General features: G+C 39.5%; 1 protein-coding gene across 1 annotated transcript in view; it reads left to right on the forward strand.

Moving 5' to 3' along the window:
• The window catches only part of SPTBN5 (spectrin beta, non-erythrocytic 5), an 89,897-nt gene that overhangs the window by 51,226 nt on the left and 14,072 nt on the right, over positions 1-24,599 (forward strand). Inside the window, exons 35-52 of the mRNA XM_053946138.1 lie at positions 314-499; positions 4,354-4,509; positions 5,126-5,317; positions 5,934-6,029; positions 8,779-8,897; positions 9,545-9,659; positions 10,331-10,444; positions 11,557-11,678; positions 12,307-12,469; positions 14,307-14,495; positions 15,271-15,348; positions 16,779-16,951; positions 17,999-18,089; positions 18,730-18,876; positions 20,227-20,364; positions 21,093-21,349; positions 21,499-21,685; positions 24,062-24,274. Coding sequence (XP_053802113.1) covers positions 314-499; positions 4,354-4,509; positions 5,126-5,317; positions 5,934-6,029; positions 8,779-8,897; positions 9,545-9,659; positions 10,331-10,444; positions 11,557-11,678; positions 12,307-12,469; positions 14,307-14,495; positions 15,271-15,348; positions 16,779-16,951; positions 17,999-18,089; positions 18,730-18,876; positions 20,227-20,364; positions 21,093-21,349; positions 21,499-21,685; positions 24,062-24,274 — 2,736 coding nt within the window. The remainder of the gene's footprint in view (positions 1-313; positions 500-4,353; positions 4,510-5,125; positions 5,318-5,933; positions 6,030-8,778; positions 8,898-9,544; positions 9,660-10,330; positions 10,445-11,556; positions 11,679-12,306; positions 12,470-14,306; positions 14,496-15,270; positions 15,349-16,778; positions 16,952-17,998; positions 18,090-18,729; positions 18,877-20,226; positions 20,365-21,092; positions 21,350-21,498; positions 21,686-24,061; positions 24,275-24,599) is intronic.

Genomic DNA, 24,599 nt, shown 5'->3' on the forward strand with positions numbered 1-24,599 from the left:
GTTTCCAGAAAGCAACAAAATCTGAGCATGGATGTCATGCTTGCTCCATGACACCTTGCACTGGATAATCGGCAGCATAGGGACTCCTGAAGCTACAGCTTTAATTAATTTATGTAGCCAGGATGCACCATGCCAGTAATGTCATAGATGTAACGCAGTACAGGGTGAGGGGGAATGCTGGTTAACTTGTCCCTGCTGTTCTTGGTTCATTACAGAAAAAAAGAGAGTATTTTAACTACAAAAGGAACTTGATTTTGTTTCTTTCACACCACTTGGAAGCATAAAAGTAATTTCAGATCTGTTGCCTCCTCAGATGATGTCTCTTCAAGAACAGGCAAGCAGGTTGGAAAAGGCTGATGGACTGGAAGGGCAAAAGATTCAGCACAAACTGGATGTCATTCATGAGAGGAAGCGTCAGATCAAGGATCTATCCCAGAGTAGGAGAGAGAAGCTGCAGACTGCCCTTCTTCTGGCACTTTTCTACCAAAACTTGGAAGAGGTAAGAGGGTTTTAGACTGGGATGGGGATGTAAAGCAGAGGAACCACCTACCTCTATTGGATGAAGTGCTCACTCTTGCCAGACATTATTGGGTGAATGGATGATCTACTCTGGTGTTGCAACTCCTGCCACACTCATGCAAGATGCTCCAATGCTATTCCTGTTATTGTACTATTGTTGTGGCATTATGCATATTGCAGCCACTTCAGTCATCAAAAGCTCTGGTAGAATAAAACAGTTGAAAGGAAAACTGCAAGTTAATACATCTTTTTCCTTTGGTGGGGGAGAAAATGTATTTCAAATCAGGATGAACACAAAGTGGAAAGCATTATGGCCTGGGCACCAAGCTTTATTAGTGGGTGTTCATTGAAGGCCTTCAAAGCACTGCTGTGGCTCAGCAAAGCTCTTGAGCTACTGGCTCTGCAGAACATGCTGGTCTCTGTCTCCTGTTCTGGCCTCAGTCCTGTAACTGAGTAGCTCTGCTCTGTCAATACTGTTGGAAAGACAAACTAGGTCAGCCTTTCAAAGGGCAGCACAACATGTGTGACTGAGAACTGTGCTGGCATAAACAAGAGCACACAGACCCAGGGACATTTTCAAGCACTCTTGCTGGTCTGGTATCCACCCCTTCTGTTCCTGTGTCCCATGAAATGTCCTCAGTGGTTTACAAAACCAGAACCATACTTTTTTTTCTCTTTTTCTTCTTTTTCCTTTTTCCTTCTTCCTTTTTCTTCTTTTTTTTTTTTAATTTTCCTTTCTCTTTTAATAAAATTTAGCAGAAATTATTTATACACCCAAATATTAACTTGTATTATTCGGTTATACTTTTACTATCCCATGATAGGAAAGCAATGAAAATCCACCAGTAATGGCCTGTCCACCTTTTGGACTAGCAGAGGGGACTGGATGGTGCATTGCTCAGGGGTTATAATTTCAAAAGAGCAATTTCCCAAAATCCTCTTGGTAGAGAAATTGTCAATGCCCTTCTAGAGATACAGTCAACCCATTAGGTAGAAATACTTACGCATTTCTTTCCATCTTTCTGTAACTGTCAAATCAGTGCTTGGGCTGGGGTCCCCCTTCATTCTTGAATCACACACTTAGAGCACAAGACTTGGTCCTGCATAGAAGAACATTTCCCTATTCTCATCCACTTTCTCCTCATAAATTCAGCCAGGAGTTCTTTAGGGAGTGTTTGCTCTCAGGTTATGTGCTCATTTACCTCACCAACCTAGAATCATTGCCGACTGCTGCAGAATGTGAATGTCACCAAGGAATTAAAAAACAAAAATCTTAAAAAATCTTACTCAAATCAGTAATATCTTTCTCTTTGTTGGATAGAATGGAATGTTTAATTTAATTTTAATTATATTCTAGGTGTGTACAAATTCATAGGTGAGAATGGTCCCCATAGGAATGTTAAATTCAGAGATGAGTTTTGAGTTTGGCTGTGAAATCAATTAGGTCATTGCTTATTCTTACTTATTAAGGGAACAAGACCCATAGCTCATAGCCCACTCCCCTGAAAACTCTCTGTCCTGCAAACATGTTAAGTAATTTCTATTGATCAAACCAAATTTTCTGTGTCAGCAGAAATTAGTGATCACTGTCATCATTAAAATTCTTCTAGTTACTCTCTAGAAGCAGTGACATAGAGAACTACACACATTAGTATAACAAACCACAATAATTAACTCAAGAGATCACATGCAGTTTACAAAATAAAACTCACCCTCCTACAGTAGAAGGAGCTTTTGTAGAAGTAGCTTTTGTCTCACCCAAAGAAGTGAGACGGACTTACAGACTACACCCTATTGCCAAAAAGACTGTAGCTCAGTGCTAATCTGGAAGGCAAATGAGCAAGTTGCTACTTAGAAATATGTGTGTTTAAGTTATTGCAAAGGGAATATTATAAAGTTAAAAGTTTTAACTTCTAAAGCTGGCTCTGGGTTTTAACGCTGACTTTGAAACTTGCTCATGGTATTGGTAGTACTTCTTTTCACCCTGTACATAAGAATAAAAAAAACATTTACATCTTTATCTCAGGGGAATGAGAGAGAACTAGTTGTTATCTCTAGATGTCTGGACCAGGCACATCCCTTTATATGCTTTGCATACTTCTGTTATTAAAAAGTCAGTATAATTTACAGTTTGTACTCATGAGTACATTTTGAAAGAGTAAGTTTCTAAATTGGTAGTGCCCACATTTTTTATGACTCCCATAGAAGTAAGTCTGGTCTTGTGCCTATACTGAGCATAACACAAGTTTTTCTGTTGTCTTCAGTGAAGTGAAAATGGCTGTCCAGACAGCCATTAAATCTTTCCATAGAAAGGTCTTGGGAAAACAGATCAGCTTTGCTTCACATCTGAATCTGGGCAAGAGGCCAGGAGAAGGATCCCTCACTCTCTAGAGCCATCTTAAACAAGCCTTAAATAAACCAAGGCACTAAGAGTGCAAATGTTCAATCTGTCATTAAAGCCGCTGCTTCTAATTAAAAAGTAGGCGAGAAATAGACCTTGAAGTTGCTTTTTCCTGGGGATTGGTTTATTTCTCATCCCAACTGTATGGATGAGCCTCCATTCAAATGAAGAGTCACTATGTAACACTGAAGCATGAGTGTGTGGCTGGGAATGGGAGAAGGCCATTGAGGAGGGTGTTGGAAATGCAAGCAGCACATGACAATGTGTAGCCCTGGGCAAGTTTGACATGGTCTGTTTGAGACTCTAACCACGCTTTGGAGAGAAACAGTTTCTGGAGAGCATGCTGCTAGTGAAGGCTATTTCTGTTATTGTTTATGGAATCTCAGCAGCTGAAACAACATTTCAAATCATTAATTAACAGAGAAAATCCCCCAGCTGACAAGTCTTGTGTGCACATAGTGCACAGTTCCACAAGGACAGCCAAGATATTTTGAAACTAATAAAGCTGCCCTTCAATTTGCAGCTCTTGTGTTGTCAAAACATTACATTACTTCAGTGCTCTGAGGACAACAGGATCAGTTACATTATGTCAAGTGTTCAATTCCCAGTGTTTTGATGGATAGAAAATGTTTCCTTCAATGCTAAGGGCTAAAGTTCAGCAGCACTTCAAGAAAATTGTGGAAAAATTGTTATCCTATTCTTCATTTTATTCTGCACACTTTAAAATCCCCTTAAAAAATAATTTCCTAAGAGAAACACATAACTTTTGCTTTGTTAACTCTCATAAATCACCTGCTTTTCTGAATCTGATATTCCTGACCAGACCATTTTTAATTTTATGAAATATAAAAGCAAATATAGTTGTATTTCCTTTCAAATAATTTGACTAGTGCTTGGACCCTGTTTCCAAATCTTTATTTGCATTGCATTTTCCATTTAGGTCTCACAACACCACTGACATGAGGAAATGTTAGTGCTGTTTTATAGGTGAGGCACTGAATTCTAAAGAATGTTTACTCACTTTGCAAGTAGGTCAATGGCAGAGATACCAGACAAAACTCAGAGCCCTAAATCAGCCCCCTGAATCAGTTGTCATAATCTCATTTTGAATATGTCCCATGTTAAGGCTCAAAGATTCTCTCTACATAATCTAGAAGACTGTATAAGCTGTTAATGCCTTGTGATAAAATCTGAGGTACTCAAGGAATTTTTTGTTACTCCTGTGGTCAGATAAAAATTAGTTTCATTCCTACCTACTTTTAACAAAGTAGAATGAGTTCAGAAACTGGAGATCCACCTCAGCTGTCAGCTCCCACTCAACCTATCCAGCTCAGGTACAGACACACTTGGACAGAATAGAGACATTTCCTGGGAGGAGGCCCCAGGACCCCAGGTAGTTGTTGTGCTAACCCGGGTGCCTCTCAATGCTGCAGGCAGAAGACTGGATCAGTGAGCGCATGCAGAAGCTGGAGGACCCTTCCATACAAGACCCCAGCAATCTGCAGGACAAGATGAAGCTGCTGCAGAAACATCAGGTCTTTGAGGCAGAGATTCTAGCAAATGAAGAAATCATTATAGCTGTTAATAAGGTAACCCTCTTACTCTGTTACGTTTTTACAGATAATTACTGCTCATCCAAAGACAGATTGATGATATGTGAAGGATGATATGCTTGATCATCACTTCTGCATCAGTTATCCTACTGGTGTGACAAGAACCCAGTTGCTTTGCCATGGAAATGTAATGCTGTTAGTTTACAACAGGGAGATATTTTATTGGCTCCATTCAGGGAGCTTCCATCTTTCCTTACAGCCTGAACAGGAAAATATACACTGATTTCTTCCTTGCCTGACATGGTTACTCCTACGAAAGGCAAATAGGATTTCATGCCCAATTTGTGAATATTCTTGTTGGAACTGGGTGAATCATATAGCTAAAGGGCACAGTCATCTGTAACACTTGGTGCTCCCATGGATATCTCTCTTGGCAGGGATATAGTCAAATCCCAGTTTTCTGTGATTCTAGGTTCCCTTCAGCTTTCCAGCTGGCTTTATCATTTGGGTGATAAGAATTGATAGTAGTAATCTATTGTTCAATCCAGGTTAGGAAGGTAGAAGACTCCTTCTAGAAAGGTCATGTAACATGGTAATCCCTTTAAAAATTAGTGACCACTTTAATTTCTAATTTCTTCTTCTGAATGTGAAGAAAGGAGAAGCCCTGATATCAAAAGGCCACCCAAAATCGGGAGAGATCCGTCGCCAAATCCGCATGCTTCAGGAGCACTGGGAGAAGTTGAAGAGAGCTGTTGCTGCTCGTGGAAAGATGCTGGAGGACAGTCGGGACTTCCTAGAATTTCTCCAGAAGGTGGACCAGGTGGAAGCCTGGATCAGGGAGAAGGCAAGTGGATTTTAGTATTTAACTCAAGCAGCTCACTAGAGACTTGCTATTTAGCAATGGCATTCTGATAAACGTGTCATCTTCCAGGATATTTGCCGAGTGATTTTTGTCTGTAAGAATCATGACATGTTCTACAAACAATGTGAAAGGAATGACTGAACAAATTCTATGGAGTCTGTCCATACATACCAGAGTCAATTGGGCAGTATTAGCACATCTTCTCATGTAAACTCTGCACAGGAAGGTTGTGATTATTTGGGGCCATCTCATGTGTCTCTACCGAGACAGAGAAATGAAAGCAGATTAGAATGGAAGAGACTTGAAGCATTTGGCAGCTGGCCTTCACTCTAATTGTATATCAGATCTGAAAGTCTCTCTTTGTAGGAGTGAAGAATCACTTTCATTCAGAGGTTGTTTCCATAGCCAGTAATAAATGGAAAAGGGAGTCGGGACCAAGTCTCGTAATTATCTAAAGATCAGAAGAGACCATTTCAGAAGCTGTAGGTCAAGTGATTTATAGACACATCACAGAACTTATTGCATCAGGATAAGCGCTGGGAGTTGCTGTGTTCTTGTACTCTTCACCTAAATATTTGTCCACTGCTTATTTCCCCAGGAGGTCATGATTAATGTAGGTGATGTGGGAAATGACTATGAACACTGCCTGCAGCTCAAGAAAAAGCTGAATGAGTTCCGTGGAGCAACATCAGGGGTAAGAGGTGTTTTTCATGCTCATGTCTTGCATGGCTGCAAGCAGCAGGTAACTTTTCAGTCCAGTTAGCAAATACAGTTCTAGTGCTCTGAGGAGGTGTAAGACCAAAGTGATAAGGAAGCATCTCTACCTCAAAAGACACTTAAAAAGACAACATTTTCTCTTATTATGCCTTCTGCTTTGAAGATGTCTAGGCAGAGCTGTCAGGCACTCATTACACAACATTTCAGACTGCAGTAAATGACTGTAAAACTTGCTGTGTGCGCCTGAATTTGAGCAGATTTTGCTTGGTTCATGCAGTCTGCAAAGTCACAGTGATTTCCACCCAAAAGTAGTTTAAAAATGGTTGTTTCAGCCATGCTTATTTGAATCTGAGAACTGATCTAGACCTTCCATGAACAAGCCTGTAAAAAAAAAATACTGTTTTCTCTGTTTCTATCCCTTATTTCTCCATTTTTCTCCTTCTGAGGAATGGTCTCATTCTCATACTCCTTCATCCAAATTAAGCACGTAAATCTAGGGGCCTCTGTTTATACAGCACACGTGGTTACTCATTAATCATAACATTTATAAGCAGGCATTCAGTAAAACAGAGCAATGGTTTATGCTTTGGATAACAGCCATGTGACAAGACAGCTGCACTCTTCACCTCTCAATGCTGAGATCTCTGTCCCTCTTTCATGATGCTGAGTCATGCCAGCTGCCTCTCCTGCCCCCAGTGAGGTGTGCCAACTTAGGCACCAAACCTGGGGAGCAGGGGCCTCCTTGCCGTGTGTTCAGCTCCCACCGTGAGAGCTGTGAGTCCATATATTGAGGGGATGCATTTGCAGCAACCTCTTTTTTTCTCTATTTGTGTGAACTCCTGCAGATGAGGGCTAAGAGGTCTGTGTGTCACACAGGAAAGATTACTGCGCTGGTTTGCTAGTCTGGAAATTGAGGGAAAGGTCTGGAAAGAGATGTCTTACGAATTTGAGTGATGTTTTCTCTAATGTAGTCTCCTAATATTCTTCATCCTTTGTTTGCCTGTTATCTTTTTGCTGATTCTTGTTATGGCAGCTCCCGTCTCCTACTTTTGTTGCTTAGTAGCAGAAGGAGACAATCCTCTTCTATGCAAAGTAGGAGTGTAGATATGCCTGCCACCAGGGAGAACTCCCTGAGCTCCCTATTCCAGAGCCCAGCAGAATTTCATGACAGTGCATTCACACTGGATTTGGATAGAGAGCCTAATTATTTGGCTTAAGCACTAGGAAATTAGTACATTAAAGTACATTAGTACATTGATTTTACTCACCAGCTGACTGTGAGCTAAGGGATTGAGCAAGGGCTCTTCTACAGCTTGTACCAGCCAAAAGAAGGATGATTAATAGGGCAGAAACAACCCAGCGTTCCAGCCAGCATAAGCCTCTGAATAGGAAAGTTTTTCCAAAAACCAAGGTAGATCTTATGTGCCACTCTTGAAACTCTTGGCCTTAGACAGTATAGCCACTATATTGTAGCCACTGCTTCTGTAACACTCTTAACATGACTCCTGCAGATAAAAAGCTGGGAGATGCAGCTTTTTATCTGCAGGAGTCATGTTCAGAGGAAAAAAAAGCTGCTGGATATGCAGTTATGCCCTGATATCTGATGCTCAGTTATGCAGTGCTTCCTAGGGGGATACAAAGAGAAGGAGGCTGCTTCTGGCACAGTGTGTGCATCCATCCAGTCTGGGTTTTCCCCCAGAAAAATCTGAGATCAGGGTAGGGAGTAATCATCCTGCATTGATGGCTGCCAGACTTTCAATTCATTGTGCTGCTATTATTTCCCAGGACAGGAGGCTGCAGGGTTTCTGAAGAATATCTGACTGTCTGCTGGTTTCTCTAGTTTACTTTATGGCTGTGCATAATGGGAAAGCACATGTGGAAGCATGCATATTGGTATGGATGCAGCATAAACAAAACACACAATGCAGTGAATACTTAAATTAACAGTGTGCTGGCATCTTGCAGCTGTGCTTCTTTACATCAGTGATTGTCTCCCTGCTAAACTTGTGATTTATTTGTCCCAGAAAAATAAATAATATTTTTGAATCTTGGAGCAGTGTTCAGCATTGGCCATCTGTAGTGCTCCAAAATAAAAATTATCCCACTGTACTCTAGATTATATGGGCAATGCGCAAATATTACCCATTCTATGGTACGTGCATGGGAAGCAAGTCTCCTAGAAGACTTAGCCTTAGAAGAAAACACAGTGGCATAGGCTGTCTGGGATTCTCAAGGCTGTATGGATTTTAAGCCCGTTGTCTACAGTACAGAAGGCACTCTGGGACAGGAGCTCACCTAGCTAAAACAGCCAGTAGGCCCAGGAGCCCATGAGTCACTACCTGTCTGACAGAAGAACAATCTGCCACACATCAGCTGTTCCACAGCAGCCACCTGTGTAACCAGCAACTGCATCTGTCTTTCTTCACCAAATGAACTTCTGCTGGAATATCTGCCTTAGAAATTAATATCTGAGGGTCTGAGGGCCATCACCCAGACCAAGATCATTGTTGCATCTAGAGCCATTAATGTTCTTTCTTGCCTTTACTGGCTAATCATCAAGCACATGGTAACACCAGTACTTGTAGTAGAGCAAACTCCATGTGTCTGAAATGTTAGTGGGGTAAAACCCTTTCTTGTTGCTGCTTGTGTTGATTTTCACATCTCACTGCAAAACTGGGTCACAAGAAATTTGAACGTGTACCTTTGCTCCCTTTCTCACTTTACAGGAGTCAACAGTGGACGATGCTCACATCAGGACTATCAATGCCCTGGCCATGAAACTAGAGAGACAGAACAGGGAAGAAACAAAGACAATCTATGAGCGCCGAAAGCAGCTCAATGAGAAGTGAGTATGCTTTCAAATGTTCCATGTAAAGCAAAAACAAGAAGGGAAAATTAGGTGTCTTTGTCTAAGATAAATGCAGGAATTGGAACATTTGTTTTCTTCTTCAATGTCACAACTACCAAATATCAGACACTGGAGTTGTCTTTCCAGACTCCCAGAGCAGGTAGCTTAGAAGGATTTTTAATCCAGAAGTGCCAAAGATATGTTTCTAGCCTTGGAGTCAAATACTCTGTTTCACATCACTTGGCACACAAAATCCATGAAGCTTAGACACTTCCATCGATTCACACAGTTGTCCTGGTCAATAGCCTTGTGCTTTTGCTGCTCCACAGCCCCCTGTCTAAGAAACAAAAGCATGACAATATCAATTGTGAGATTACTGAGCATTTAGGGAAACTGGATCAGTACTTTTTAGCTTTTAACCCCCATACCATCCTGGAGGCATGGAATAAACACAATCAGATAGTCTTCTCAGAATAATGCTTTATCCCTGTGATGAGAATCAGGTTATTGTGGAGAACTGGGAGATCAATACATGAGATAGTTCAGAAAACCTATGGTTTTGTTTAAATATGAGCATCATGAAACTCAGTTGTGGAAATCCTTACCTCTGAAATGCATCTCTGAAATATTATTTCCAATTAAAGGTGGAACAGTTTTCATGGTAACCTGAATGCATACAGGAAGAAGTTAGAGGGAGCCTTAGAGATTCATGCCTTAATCAGAGAAATAGATGACATCACAGAAAGAATTACTGAGAAGGTAAGGTTTCCAATTTTGATTAAGTGAAATGGAAAAATGTTCTATCAATCTTATTCATTCAGAAAACAGAGGTAAAAATGCTGATCCTGAATTGTAATTTTGATATTAACAGAAAAAAAAAGGTTATATAAAAAACAATTATTTCATCAATGTAAGTAATTATATTTCTTTAAAATCAGTAAGTGGCACTACTTAAGGTTACAAGACTTTAGGCTTGATATTTTCATAACAACTTTTAAAATGTATTTCTTCATTTTATGGGATTTAATTTGTTAGGATCCCAAGGATAAATTTTATTTTTATATTTTCATAACATACCTGAATTTCTGTGCAGCAATTTATTGGGAAATATTTTTTTGGTTTGGTATATGAAAAAAAAAAAAAAAAAAAAAAAGAAAAGAAAGATTGAGAAATGCAAGGAGGCACGCCTGTCTTTGTTTATGGCCAGAGGCACCTTAAGCAGGATTATGAGTCTTCAAAGAGATGTGGATTCTTGTTTCATCTCTGTAAGGAGAGCAGACAATGTGCTCTTTTGATATTTAAAAAGACAATAAAAACATTTAGGTGGCAATGCAAAGAGGTGAAGGAGGAGGCTTTTTGAAATAATTAAGATACAGATCCTTTAGTTTGGTATTAGCTTCACCATCTGCACATCCCACTGCCCTCTCCAGAGTGTATTGATACAAGCACTGGATTATGGAAAAGATGTGGAAAGTGTGGAAAACCTGATTCGAAGACATGAAGAAATGGAGAGAGAAATCAGTGTCATTAAGTCCAAAATGGAGGTAAGAAGTAGGGAAGTACAAAGGACACTGAAAAAATTTCACTTTTTCTTCTTGAAAATATGGTGCAAAAATCATTGTTACTCTTCAGATTGATTGCAGGAATTTTCAGCAATGCAAGTGCATCATAAATTTCTTCTCATGAAAATATTGTGCTGCTTAATCCTACTTTATCTTATAAATTATTCTTCCTGATGCACAAAATCTAAGAAGATAAGTCCCTTTTTAACATCTGGGTTCTGGCCCTCACCTACAAGCCAGATCAGACTGTCCTATACATTTTGGAAAGCATGGACTCCATCTTCCCCCAGTTCCTGTACTCAGCTGGACCAAAATCACTTTATTTCTGTTCAGAACTTAAATGCAAACCCCATACTGTGTGTAGCTTCCTGACACAGACATCAAACACAGAAATTCTAGGTTATAATTGCCTGCCTCATCCACTCTGGCTTTTGTAAAAACTGGTCAGTTTGCATCATCTAGGACTAAATTAAATTGAGCATTAAATATGGGTCTAAGCTAATTTATATTTGTATATTTTTACTAAAAAAATGTATATATCCTGTTGAACAGTAGTAGAAATCCAATGACAATCTCTCATATTTTTTCACTGTTAGCCCTTTCATACAGAAAATATGAAAAACTTTTTCTTTACAATAGTATAATAACTTTACTTTTTTAAGGATTAAAACCAGCCTGGCATATTTTCTGTTCTGCATAATTAAAATTCTTCATTTTCATCAACTTGATGGAATTTTGCAAGAAAGTTTTCAACTTTAAACCTGAGTTGATGAGTGTTCATCATACTGCTAGTAGAAATTAGAATTAGCAGTTCATTTTCCTACCTATTTGTCCATATTCCTCAAAAATGTTTTCTAAATTGTAAATTAACTATTGTGCATGCAAAGCAACGCATGGACATGGATGTTTGCTCACAAATGCATGTGTATTATTTTTTGCATATTCCAAATCCCTTTGTATACTTTGTTACTGTAATTTAATTACCTGCCTTTGAGAGCTGGAGTCTTAAAATGAACTATTTTTCCTGAAAGGCAAACTCAGGAATGAATATAAGTATTTGGCATAAATTTACCCCACTATAAATCTCTTCCCAGCCACTGGAACTGGAATCTTTCCGCCTCTCCACAAGGAATCCATCGATAAACGACAAACTGACTATGAAGCAACAGGAGATGAAAAACAACTGGCTACAACTCCAGGGACAGGCCAAACAAAGGTGAAGACTTAGAGTTGTTTGAACATCTCTCAGCAGGAGCAAAGCTGCTCCCAAACTCTATTTGCCAGAGGTCTTTTAAAGTTTTTTAAGGGTTTTTCACAAATTTTACATAGGCAGCTAAGACACCTGCACTGGAAAAAGTGTGACTTGATACACAAGAAGTTCCACTGATGTGACTTTGGGAAAACTAATACAATGGTTTTGTGGTTTATCCCATTAAGTAATGTTACTAAAATGCCTTCAGACTATCAAATTAAATCTATCATAAAGCCTTTATGAAAGACTTATTTTTGGATAGTTCTTGAAGATTTTTTTTTTCTCAAATCTTTCCAAAACAAGAAAGGCTTAATCCTGACCTGTAATCATTGATGGAAGCAACAGATATGAAGGCTTCTTTACTTTTCTTGTGCTAATGAACTGATGTTAAAATATTAGTAATATGTTATCTCCAAGGCAGTGTGCATCTCCTGTGGTTTTGGTTAACATGGGGAACTCTTAGGAACTGTAAGGGAAAGCTTGAATTAATTTCATTTGGCTTCTGTTAAGATACTTTCCTCTGCAAATGGGGAGGGAGAGGCAACTAGATAATTCCGTGTCAGATGATGCTGAACTGCACCTTGTGTGGCAGGAAGGAGAAGCTGGAAGCCTCTTACCAGTTGCAGAAATTTAACTTGGAGATGAAGGAGATACTAGACTGGGCCCAAAACACCAGAGCTTTAATGGAAGCAGGGGGGCTGCCTAAAAGCGCAAATGAAGCCGAAAGCATGATAGAGGAGCATCAGGAGAGAAAGGCAAGTATCTTCCGTGGTTCCAGTTGCACATCCTGGGAATCTTTCTGTGTGCACAGCATGCCTCTGTCAATAACATGGTAAAAAGCTGTTTTCAGTACCAAGCTGGGGATAGAAATCACCTACATACTGACAAAACCATCCCATGGGCTATTTGGCACCTTGTGTCTTTGCAAAAAGGCTGAGGAGCCCCACGAGCTCTCACCTCCACTGCTGTTCAAGCCTGATGGTGAAAATCAGATTCAGTCTCACATCATGCTCACTGCTCATCTCCTTATTCATGTTGCCAAAGAAGTTAATGCCAGTTAATCCTTGCTTCGAGCTAGATTTTTTTCATGTGAACGTAACTTACGTGAGTTTGTTTCACACAGCAAAGCAAATTATCAATGAATGGTGTGACACATTCAGTTCTGAAACACTTCATATCCCAATAATAATTACCTTACTAATGTTTTGGTGGCTAATTTGGCTAATACTTTTGGTTTCTTTTCTGAAAGGAGTGAAATTTTAATTTACATTAGGAAAAAAGCCAATATTTTACTTTTTCCCAAGAATCATAGCTATCTTTCAGCTGTTGTGCTACCTTCTCTTTGCAGTTACTTTAATTATTCTGTGAACAGGATTTTTAGAAGAAGTACTAATACCCAGTGCTTTGTGAGTCCCATTATTAACACAAACAGTTTGTAGATTCTGATTAATTTTATAAACCTGAATTTAGTGTGAAGGACCTGAAATCCCCTCCTTTTTTAGTGTCATCCATTTTAACAATGCTTTCTCATATCACTGAACAATATTTTTGCTAATAATTCTTTGTCATATTAGAAATATCACAAACCACTGATGCAGTGTGCTCCAAATTTAAATGGTGGCAAGATCTAAGTCTTTAATATCTGTTAGTCAAGGAGCCCAAATGGCTCTAAGGAGACAGTCACAGAGAAAAGTAGGAATTCAGGCATTATGTTCTTATGCTGACTAAACTAAAATTATAGACAAGGCAAAAAGGAGGGTTTTTTCATTCTGGTTAGTGACTCAAACCAAATTCCTTAGGAGAGACTGGAGTTGAACATGACATGCTAATGTGAATTTCAAAAATATTTTAATTACAATTTTATAGCTGTGTTATCTATGAATAGACAACACCACCACCCCAAAAATCTCTAAAAGCAGCAGTTCTAGTTTCAGAAATGTAATAGTACATGCCATAGTGTTTAAGGTAGTTTATGAGTTAATACATGCTATTATTTCAGTCCAGAGTTATTTTCATTTTCAAATTGCTTACATTAGAAATTCTACATTCAATTTGCAGGGATCATAATTGCTTTTTATGCTTTCACCTTCAGGATTCAGTATAGGGGTATAATTCATTCCTCAGACCGGCTGCAAAAGTTAAATGTGTTTCATTTTAACAACACAAAGTGAAAAAAAACCCATGCCTTTAATGTAAAAATCTGAAGCAAACTTCTTTGTTGGGAGAGGAAAAATTCTAGGCACTGTTTTCTTAAAAGCACCACTTTGATGTAGGAAGACTGGGGGATGATATTATAGATGTTTGAAAATGTTCATTTATATCTCAGTATTTTCTAGTCTGCTTCTAACTAAATCTCAATTTTAATTTGTAGGAAAACAGTTGTTCCTGGACCAATAAAGTAATTTATTATTTACATTTACTCTCTCTTAGGCAATTCCATGCCCTTCCAGTAACATAGCTCAAAGATTAATGATTTTCCATGCAAGTATTAGTGCTGGAAAGTTACAGCCCAAACTCTTCCCCCTAAGGCTTGTATTCTGAATAACTGGCTTTTCATAAACCCTTGACATCAACCTTAGTAATGTATTTTAGGAGGAGATTGAAGCCCGAGTGGAAAGATTCAACGCTCTCAGTGACTATGGTAAAGAACTTGGCAATTCTGGTCACTATGCAACCCCTGAGATTCGCCAGTCTCTCTCCAGACTACAGCAAGCCTGGTCTGAACTGATCCAAGCATGGCAAGAGCAATATATAAAATTGTTCCAGGCACAAGATTTACAGGTGAGTAAAATGACATTCAAGAGAGAATGCACATGCCACTGACAGTTTTTCTTGATGTAAACAGCAAATTTCTGAGATGGTAGGATGAAAGAGAATAATACCCAGTGTTTCATCTATGTTTCACTGGTTTCTGGAAGGCATGCTGAGGGCCAAGCACATTCAGTGGTGACAGGACTTTGAGAAATTTTACCTCTACAAATCATAGAAATTTCTGTGGAATATGTGCTGATATGTTTTTCAAAGACTGTAAAACTTAGCAAATTTTGGTCAAACTCTCATACATCTGGAAAAAGGCACATACTTATAACACAACATCACTATTCTTCCAAATTCTATAACTTGCCCAAAAAGACATGGCGCCAAACAAGTATTTTTTAAAAACTGAAGAAAAATTCAGCATGGATGGAATAATGTATGTTTTCCTGGCTTTTTTTCCTACTAAAATAACAATTTTGGCTGCAGTTTTCCAGAAATACTTCCCTGTAACAGTCATCTCACTTTAAACATTTCTGCTCAGAGATTCTACAATGAAGAATGTTAAATACTTTAAATGAGAGGTGGGCTACTAACCCCATCTAAAATCATCACATATATGAGAACTTAAGTCTTATGGTATGGGCAGTTTCAATGCTTTTTCATGTATTACATTAATTTTTGAAATAACCATGAAAGTTTGTTTTTTTCAATGTACTCTGCTGAAGTCAGGTTAGCTTCTGCTTTACAGCATTTCAGCATATTTTCATGTTTGTGACTGTTGTATTTTTCCCCTACACAGAAATTCTATGGCTATGTGGAACGGATTGAGAGCTGGCTCAGCAGCAAAGAGGCCTTCCTAGCTAACGAGGACTTAGGGGTATGTGCTCTGAGAAATTACAATTTTCTCTGCAATCAGTCTGGAGGAGAGGGGACTGTGCAATTATGTGCTCTGAATCTTCCTGTGCTTTTTCTCCTTCTGAAGTTACTGCTCTGCCCTGTTGGTGGTTTAGGATCAGATTTCTTTCCTTGGTACTTTACACAGGATGAGAATCTCAGCCCTAAGACTAATGGAACAATCCAACTGCTCTGAGTGTAGCAGGAAAATGAGACTGCATAGAAACACAGAACTCTATGTATGGTTTGGGTTGGAAGGGACCTGAAAGACCATCACTTCCAACCCCCTGCCGTGCATGGGTGGGGACACTTCCCACCAGCCCAGGTTGCTCAATGCCCCATTCAGCCTGGCTTGTCTTATCAGACCCAAATACATTTGCCAGCAGTTTGCAAGTCATCACTGCTGTCACTGCTGGCATATCCAGTGTAGCTTTAAATTACCTACCACAGGTATCAGTAACGCTGCAATAACTGAAACTGCAGACTGATGCATGAGCTGCAGAAGCTGTTCAGGATGCTGAATATACATTCTGACACTTAGCTCACCCTACACTGTGTATAGGTAGTGCTACTAAATTAGTTGTCTCTACAGGGTCTACAAAAACATCTCAGAGTTTGGTGTATTTGCAGTCCCTTCATTACAGTATATGAGACTTAGAAGGACTCATCCAATGATATTTAGCTGAGCAATGAGTAGAAAATGCTCTGTGAGTAATTTCCCATCCAATGACTCATGTAAGCACCCAGAAGATTAGCGGGTTTTTTCATGACCCATTTGATGTGAGTTTATTGCTTCCTTTAGAATAGTGGAGAAACAGAGTTTACTGGGATAACATTTTGACACCACTGGTTCTATAATTAAAGTGCAGAAGGGTGCTGAAAGGAGAACTCTGAGTCATTAATCTTGGGATTCACAAACATTACAAGAAGTGTTTCTCTGCAGATTAACTGTAATCTCAGACTCCAATCATCAAATTCAAATCTAGGTCTGAGCTCTTCCAAATTCTATGAGTTGAAACTGAGACTGTAATTTTAACCTCTTTCTGTGACATATTTGTTCACTTAACTCTGATTGCAGTTTGGCATCCCATGTTTGCTTGCAACATAGCATCTGTCTTAAGACTGATTTAAAGTTTGGGGCTGATGTTTCACTTCCTGAGAAGTTACGTGTTCTAAGCAGCACAACAATACGCACAAGAAGCTAAGCATCCAGCACTGAAATAATGGCCTCAGACCTTGCATGCAACATTATTTAGGTCAATTCCAAATGCCCATCAGTTCCAAAGAACAATAAATTTTCTTGACAGCTAGTTTGCCAATGTGGGGTAAATGCCATTTACCTTCTGGATTATCATTGTTTTGGATGGAAAAACTCCGACTGAAAGCAGCTTCCCTTTGTTGATTCCTATCCAGGACTCAGTGTCTAGTGTGGAGAGCTTGCAGCGGAAACACACACAGTTTGAAAAAGCCCTGGAAGCTCAGATGGAGAAAATCAATGAGATGGCTTCATTTGCTCAGCAGCTAACGCAGAACAAGCATTATGACTCAGAAAATATCAGCAGCAGATGCCAAGCTGTTCTGAGGAGGTGAAGTCAAATCCTTCCCCTGTCAGCCACCAATCTCTTCTGCAATGAGACCCTCCTCTTGTGATCATTATCTTTAAATGAATGAACAGAACTATAAGCTAGTTTGCATTTGCTCAACTTCATGCTTTGCACTGAATTCCTCCCAAATTTGCCATATTTAATTAGTAGGCTTCCAAAATGCAATTAAGTGGAGGGGGAGCAGGATTCAGAAAAAGGCAGTTTCTCTTTAATTCTGTATTCTGGCCTGGCCTTAGGGACAGTGCTGCAAACAGAAGGCCTGCCATGCCATTAAATACTCCATTATCATTAAATACCATCAAGAAAGGTCATTTCCTAGACAACTGCTTTTCTCTGCTCTAATGGGGTTGATCTTTAAGCCCCACTCAAATTATCCATTAGGGGATTTGCAAATTTTCTGATCAGATCTTGGCCTTTCATGTGAATTACTTTATTGTTACTAGCAATTTGCATCTTCTTCATCTTAAACAAGTGCTGAAGTAAAACAGTTGTATTCACTGCTGTGGTAGATGAAAAGAGCTACATAAAAGTTATGAAAAGAGACTGGAGGTCCCTTTTGATTCAAGTGAACATACTGATTTGTTAATATTGTCTAATTTGATATGATTTATTAATACCTCACATCTGCATTAACACTAATAAAGTGCTGCAGGTCCAATATTGGAAAAAAAATTAAAGGATGGTGTAGCTTTAGTTTATCCATGACAAACACCATAACATTTGCAGGATTTCCATAAGAAATGTGCTGAGTTTATGTTCTCTTGAACCCTGAAAGGCAATAATGGCGATTTCTAGAGGCAGATACCATATACACTGAATTTGTGAGCAGTTTAAACATATCTATCAGTTCCCAATCTTTCCTACAGTGTCCTGGGCATCTTCTCTGACCAGATCAAGGGAATCTGTATTACGGACATTTCCCTCCTAGCGAATGGAGGATTAGATCATGTTTTAGAGGAGAAATTTGAAAACCCTTATCTATCTAATTCACTCTGTGACTTTTAACTCACACATCTGTCTTCATCTCAGAAAACAGAGACTGCTGGAGAATGCTGCTGCTCGCAGACATTTGCTAGAGGAATCAAGGCTTCTGCAGAAGTTCCTGAAGAATTCTTTTGAGGTACAATTATACAGGATTCATAATATTCTGGTTTCTTAAAACATGCTGTGCTACATAGATCGGAATCCCCAGATAGATTTACTGTGAGGAAAATGAAGGAACTGAGCCTGGAATGAGATAGTATTGGGAAAGATGCGGATAAGAATGAAGGGGTATTTTTTTTTCTTCCCTCTAGTCTAGTGTAGTAAACAAAAGATCTACAGTACATTGGACAACAGCAAAATGCAGAAGAAATAAATGCATTAAAAGGGAATGTGCCACCATTAAAAAAAAAACATAAGAAGAAAAAAAATCAGTTCTTTTTTTTGTGAGATACTGACAATGGGTTAGAAATAGGGAGATCATTGTCTATGCTCCCCCATGTACACATATGCACATGCATTTTCTCACTGCATGGGGGCTATCTGATGGAGACAGCTCCCTTTCCAGGCAACAGTGCTCATAAACAAACATATAGGGGTGACTTCATGAAGGACAGAAGGAACTTAGGGAAGCAGAACCTCAGAAGGACAACTTATTTTGGTCCCCACTTACCTGTTCCCTGTTTTACACATATAAGAGGAGAGCCTGGCAGGCTGGGGCTGAAGAAACTAAAGGAACACTGAAGATTTTGTTTACTTCTGTTCTTCCCTCCCCACAGGTGGCTGCCTGGATTAATGAGAAGAATAGCATTGCCCAGGATGATAGCTGGAAGGATCCAAGCAATCTGCAGACCAAACTGCAGAGGCACCAGGCTTTCCAAGCAGAGATCATGGCCAATAGAAATCGTCTGGACTCCATCAAATCAGTGAGAGAAGAGGGGTTATGGGCAAGGGTGGGCAACTGGCGTGAAAGACTCTGCAGACTGTGAGTTACAGTGATCTCAAACAAGGGAAGGGGAGTCATTGTCCTCTCACTGGCATTGTCCAGTGAGTATACTGAGAAACTTATTCTTTTAGTCCATCAAGAATTTTCTGTGTCCATCTGTTTCTTCACTCTCTCTCTTACTCTCTAGTGTGAGCTTATTATGCATACTCACTGTGCATGCAATGGAAACAGATGGGGGCCTGCAATAACAGATTCAATCCATTGACTTTAGGGACATCTCTCTGGGTGAATGCCACTTTACAGGTATCCTTGTTTATTTCCAGCAGAGAACCTACTTGATTAGATGTACAGCCTTAACAAGTCATATAAGATGTATCCAAGAAAAAGGATAGAGTTTTCAAGTGCTTCTTTTGCAGAGACACGTTAGTAGGCAAGATATAAAGGAAGCCTGACAAGACTTGTCAGATATTTGGCAGAAGCTGTGATCAGATGATAAGTTTGGAAGGACAGACTGTTACATGTTTTTTAATTTTATTTTCAGCACAGTGCTTACTAGATGTATTTTGCAATAGACTACTTCATTAAAAGTAGATTGCCCTCTCCAGATTCACCTGCATCTCAGAAACACCTCCCTTTTTCTTTTTTCCTTTTCTTTTCTTTTTCAGTTTTTCTTTTCTTTTTCAATTTCTTTTCCTTTTCAAATTTTCTTTTTCCTCTCCTCTCCTCTCCTCTCCTCTCCTCTCCTCTCCTCTCCTCTCCTCTCCTCTCCTCTCCTCTCCTCTCCTCTCCTCTCCTCTCCTCTCCTCTCCTCTCCTCTCCTCTCCTCTCCTCTCCTCTCCTCTCCTCTCCTCTCCTCTCCTCTCCTCTCCTCTCCTCTCCTCTTTTTCTCTTCTTTTCCAACCCGCCCACATTTGCAGTCACAACAAGAGGGGATTAAAGGGTGGAGTTACAATCCTCAGTAAAATTATCTGGTTTTAAATACGGGTTTGCACAATCTCTTTCACATTATTTCATGATGCCTTGCCATCTTTGTTGGGAATATTCCTAGTAGTTGCTCTTCAGAACACCTAATGAGCTGGTATAGCAACTTTCACTTGCTGTACCTCTTGCTTCCCTTGCTGTGAAGTTTCTACCCTAATTTCAGTAAGCCTTTTGTCTTTATTAGATTTTTCCCTGTCTCTGCAATCCCTCCATCTGTTATGCCAGGAGGTGAAGGTTGCAGCTGGCCCTTTGCATAAGAGTGCTAGTAGACTTTGGTTATGAAGGCAAAAGTGATATATTCTGGTGCATTCAGCAAAGGAAGAATACATTGCCTTTCCTTCTGACATAGGAAGGGGAGAAGATGCTCCATGAAAGGCACTATGCCCCAGAAGCCATTCAGTCCAGACTACAAGAAATGGAAGAGCTATGGGAGGAGCTGCTAGCAAGTTGCCAGGATAAATGGACCAAACTGCAGGATGCTTACAAGGTAATGCCAGTGGTTACAGTGGCTGGATCTTGGTGTCTTTTCCAGAGGTAGCACAGCTGCCTTGCTACATGTCTCATGTACAAGTGTGTCACTTGATACAATCTTGATTCCTCAAGACTGTTACTGCAAAGAATCTACTAAATGTGGACTGACTGAATGGAATTGGCAGGATAAATGGAGATCCCTATGGAGGGAAGAGGATTTGTAGGCTGGGTTCCATTCTGCTTTCTGCTGCTGGTTTAGATCCAGATTCTAGACAGAGATACTGAGGAAAAATGTGTTTACTCATATGTGCCAGCTCTGCATCTGTCTCAAGGGCATCTTTTCTCCAGCACTGAGAAATAAACCTACAGCTGCTTTTCATTCTTCTAGCTACAGACACATGAATTCTCATGACACTTATGCTTGCTTGGGCTATCAGAAAATCTGTGGTTATAAAACAGAGCTTTCCTTTTAAATGTTCTTTTTTTAAAGATGCTATGTCCATGATCTGCATTTGTGTAACACAAGTAAGATAGGCTATTGATGTTTAAGGCATCTGTTCTTATCTTCACCACAACTGAATTCTCTTCTTAATTTGCACTGCCATTATGTATGGGAAAAGTTCACTGAGCAGTGGGAAGGTGCTCCGTGTTTGTGTGCAATCTTTACTGAAAGTGACTGAAATTTTTACATCACATTTTCTGTCCTAAAGTTTTAAATTATTTTTTCTTCTTGCTTGTTCTCAGGGTCTTCATTTTCAGCGAAATGTAGAAGACGCAGAGAAATGGTTGGAAGGTGTGGAAAATGACCTGAAAGCACCATACAATGACAATGATCTGGTGGTTTTGAACAGTCATCTGAAGAAACAAGAGGAACTGGAGGAAGACATTGCTGCCCATAGGGACCGGCTGCAAGAGCTTGTGGTCACAGCTCAGCAGTTCCAGAAGGAGAAACATTTCCTTGCTGATGAACTAGAAGAGAAAGTGGATGAACTGGTGCAGAGGTGTGTGAGTGCCTGGCCTGCCTTCTGCCAGCTTTTTTCTTCCTGAATATTCTTTTTTCTTTCCTTCTCTACACTACTCTGAAATTAGTGTTTTGCATTCATTCCTTATCAATCAGTAGTCCTCACTGGATTATCTTTAAAACTTACAGATACAAAAGGCTACATGATCCTCTGCAGGAGAGGCGGGGCAGTCTGGAGGCAAGCAGACTTCAGTACCAATTCTTCCGAGATGTTGATGAGGAGTTGGCTTGGGTTCGTGAGAAGCTCCCCATGGCTTCCTCCAAGGATTATGGCAAATCCCTGGTAACCATTCAGAGTCTACAAGAAAAGCACCAGGTAATGTCATGTGACAACCATTCATAGTCTTTAGAATCAAATAGAGAACACTGAATTCAATTTTTCTCTAGCAAACTTCATCTGCTGTGCTTTGGCTAACAGGAATCAGGATGCCAGGGATCACTTTTATTCCTTTTCTTTCTCAAGGATATGTCCATGACTTGGCAACATGCAGGATGCCATTCTGCTTACCATTGCAGTGGTGCAAGTACCATACCACAGGCCTTCTCTGGACATGTTGACTCTTTCTGTGAACTAAGTTCAAGCCCTGGCCTTTTCAATACAAAATAAATTTGACATAGGTTCAATATTTTCATAGGTTCTTTGGTCCTAACAAAATGCTTTCAAACTCAGTACGTCCAAGAAAGCTCATTGCTCAGATGTCTTAGGATGAGCTCCCAGGAAAACAGTTTTCCCCAAAATTCTTTATGCTCTGATGGGAGGGAGTTAACAGGGAATTATTATGCTAGCTGACCTCCACTGCAATGATAGCTTTCAAGACAGCTGCTGAAATATTTGACAAGGTTCAGATGGGCCATCAGAGAAAGCAGTGCCTGGAATACTGTCATCTCAAATACCAATAAATACCTTCCTGATAGTTCTTTAATAAGGAGCACTGTCTCTTTGCAAACATATGGTGGAAGAAAAGATATTCCTGCTAAGATTTTCCAGCAGCTATTGGTATTTAATAATAATATTAGCATATGACATCCCATTTAAGTGCTATGTCAAGTGCCTTTTGGAGAAATCTTTGCAAGCTGCATTAGGATCAGGAAAGACAGGAGATTCTAGAAATTGTCAGTGTGTTTGATACACACAGTCAGAAAGAGAGAAAGCCCAAGCATCTGGTACAATCATTGTGAAACAATAAAAATGAAAAGCTTGTTTCATCATGATTAATAGTATAAATGTTGTTATGTGTGCAATTACTCCTAAAATTTATGAGCTCGTTGGCATGGTAAGAAAATAGTTAAGTCCACAGAAGAAAAGAATGCTTGAGCTGAATTAAACTGAGGAAATATTTCAAATAACTGAAGGAACAGAGGAGATATTGCTCTAGCTGTGATTATTTTTTGTTAATTGGCTAAGTCTCAAAATTTTTCAACTAACTGTGAGAGTGGGAGATATATACCAAAAAATTAGTGCATAATAAAATTCTCTGACATTTTACTTACTATTCTTCTGAAAACAGGATTAAAATATAAGCTTTTAACTCTCAACGTGTTATTAGCTACAGCCTCTGCACCTTCTTTTTAATGATGGCTTACAAGCAAGCAAATGTCAGAATTAACATAACAGTCAAGAATTGAATACACTGTTAGTTCCACCCTCTGTTGTTTGTCCTAATGAGCCAGATTTGCAAAATTCAGTCCTTGGTTTGTTACCACAAAAGAGATTGTGAGTGAACTGTATTAACCTAAGGAAAAAAAAAAAAGCTGTCCTGCAAAACAGCATTTACACACAAATATATTATGCCTTCAAACAGCTGCTTGGTTGGAACAGATACGGTGTTGCTTTTCAACAACATCTTGAAATCAATAGGGGGAAGTTAAAGGCAAGATTAGAATCAGAGCTTTTTCCAGCCAAGTTTGACACTTGAGTTGAAAAAGCAGCTCCTCTCCGCATAGAGGGCATCTCTTCTACACAAACAGAGCACTGCAGTCTAACTCTGAACCTCCTTATTCATTGCTATGAAATTAAACAGAACAAGGGTAAAACTGTGGGGCTTGTTTGTGCTCAGGGTGCTCAGGCACAGTCAGCCAAAGAATGCATGTATGCTCACAGAAAAATCACAGCATGGGCTTTGCCTACCCAGGGGAGAGGGATGCATATAGCTTTAAAATCTACCAGTCTTGAAAAATTAATTTCAAATAAAACCCTTGAGGTGGTTTTGTCTCTTCTTGTCCTGTTGGCTGCCTGGCACTCGTATACCCACAGTGTTTACAATGGCTGCTATGCAAAGATGCATCTTCTACAAAAGCACTGGCAAGTGATAAATAATAATGTGCAGGCAAATTGGTCATTTTTCTTTAGACATGTTTTAATTCAAGAAATTCCATAATGGAAGGGAACTGGGTATATTTCAGTGGAATCTACAAATGAGAGATTTGTGATTAGAATCATTTCCCTCCAGACTCTGAGGTAGATATACATCAAAGTCCAAACTTCATGGCTAAATTTGATTTTTATGATGACTCCTTCACCCCCAAAAAAGTCCTCCACTTCACTTCAAGCATGCACTCAGACTTTGTACCGCTGATCCACCTTTGTGAATAGAAAGCAAATTTTTAACGGAATTGCATGACTACATTTTATGGAATAATAATTTCATAACTTCAATTTTTGGTCTATCATTTTACACTTTACTCTTTCCAGAACCTGGAGAATGAGATAAACAGTCGGGATGCTTTGACCAAAGCAGTGATCAGTACAGGACAGAAACTGGTAAGGGGAGGCCACTCAGCCTCTCGCAAGATTAAAGAGCATCTGAAGGAGCTTGAGACTTCTGTAGAGACCTTGAAGTCAGAGGCTCAAGAGAGGAGACAGAGGCTTATGCAGTCCTATGAGGCCCATCTGTTCCTAAATGAGGTAAGGATGGTTCCTGAGATTTATTTTGGCCTTTCTTTTCTTAAAACAACTGGCACCTATATTGTTGAATGGATGTAAGTGCTGAGAAAGAAGCCGAATTCACACTGCCCTGATTTTTCATATCTGGTAAATAAGGATACAGTGGATAAATGACAGTTATCTTCCCAACAAATGGCAGTGAGTAACATGCAACTGCAGTTACTGGATTCTGGGTACACATTTTTTGGAACAGTGCCTGCTAGATTGCATTAGAGGAACATATCTAAGGGGCTCTCTGTTTTCACTGATGTGTCAGTGCACTACTGCTTTCAGTTTTCTTTGTCTT

Source organism: Vidua chalybeata, chromosome 6, assembly GCF_026979565.1.
Source record: "Vidua chalybeata isolate OUT-0048 chromosome 6, bVidCha1 merged haplotype, whole genome shotgun sequence".
Classification (NCBI taxonomy): Eukaryota; Metazoa; Chordata; class Aves; order Passeriformes; family Viduidae; genus Vidua; species Vidua chalybeata.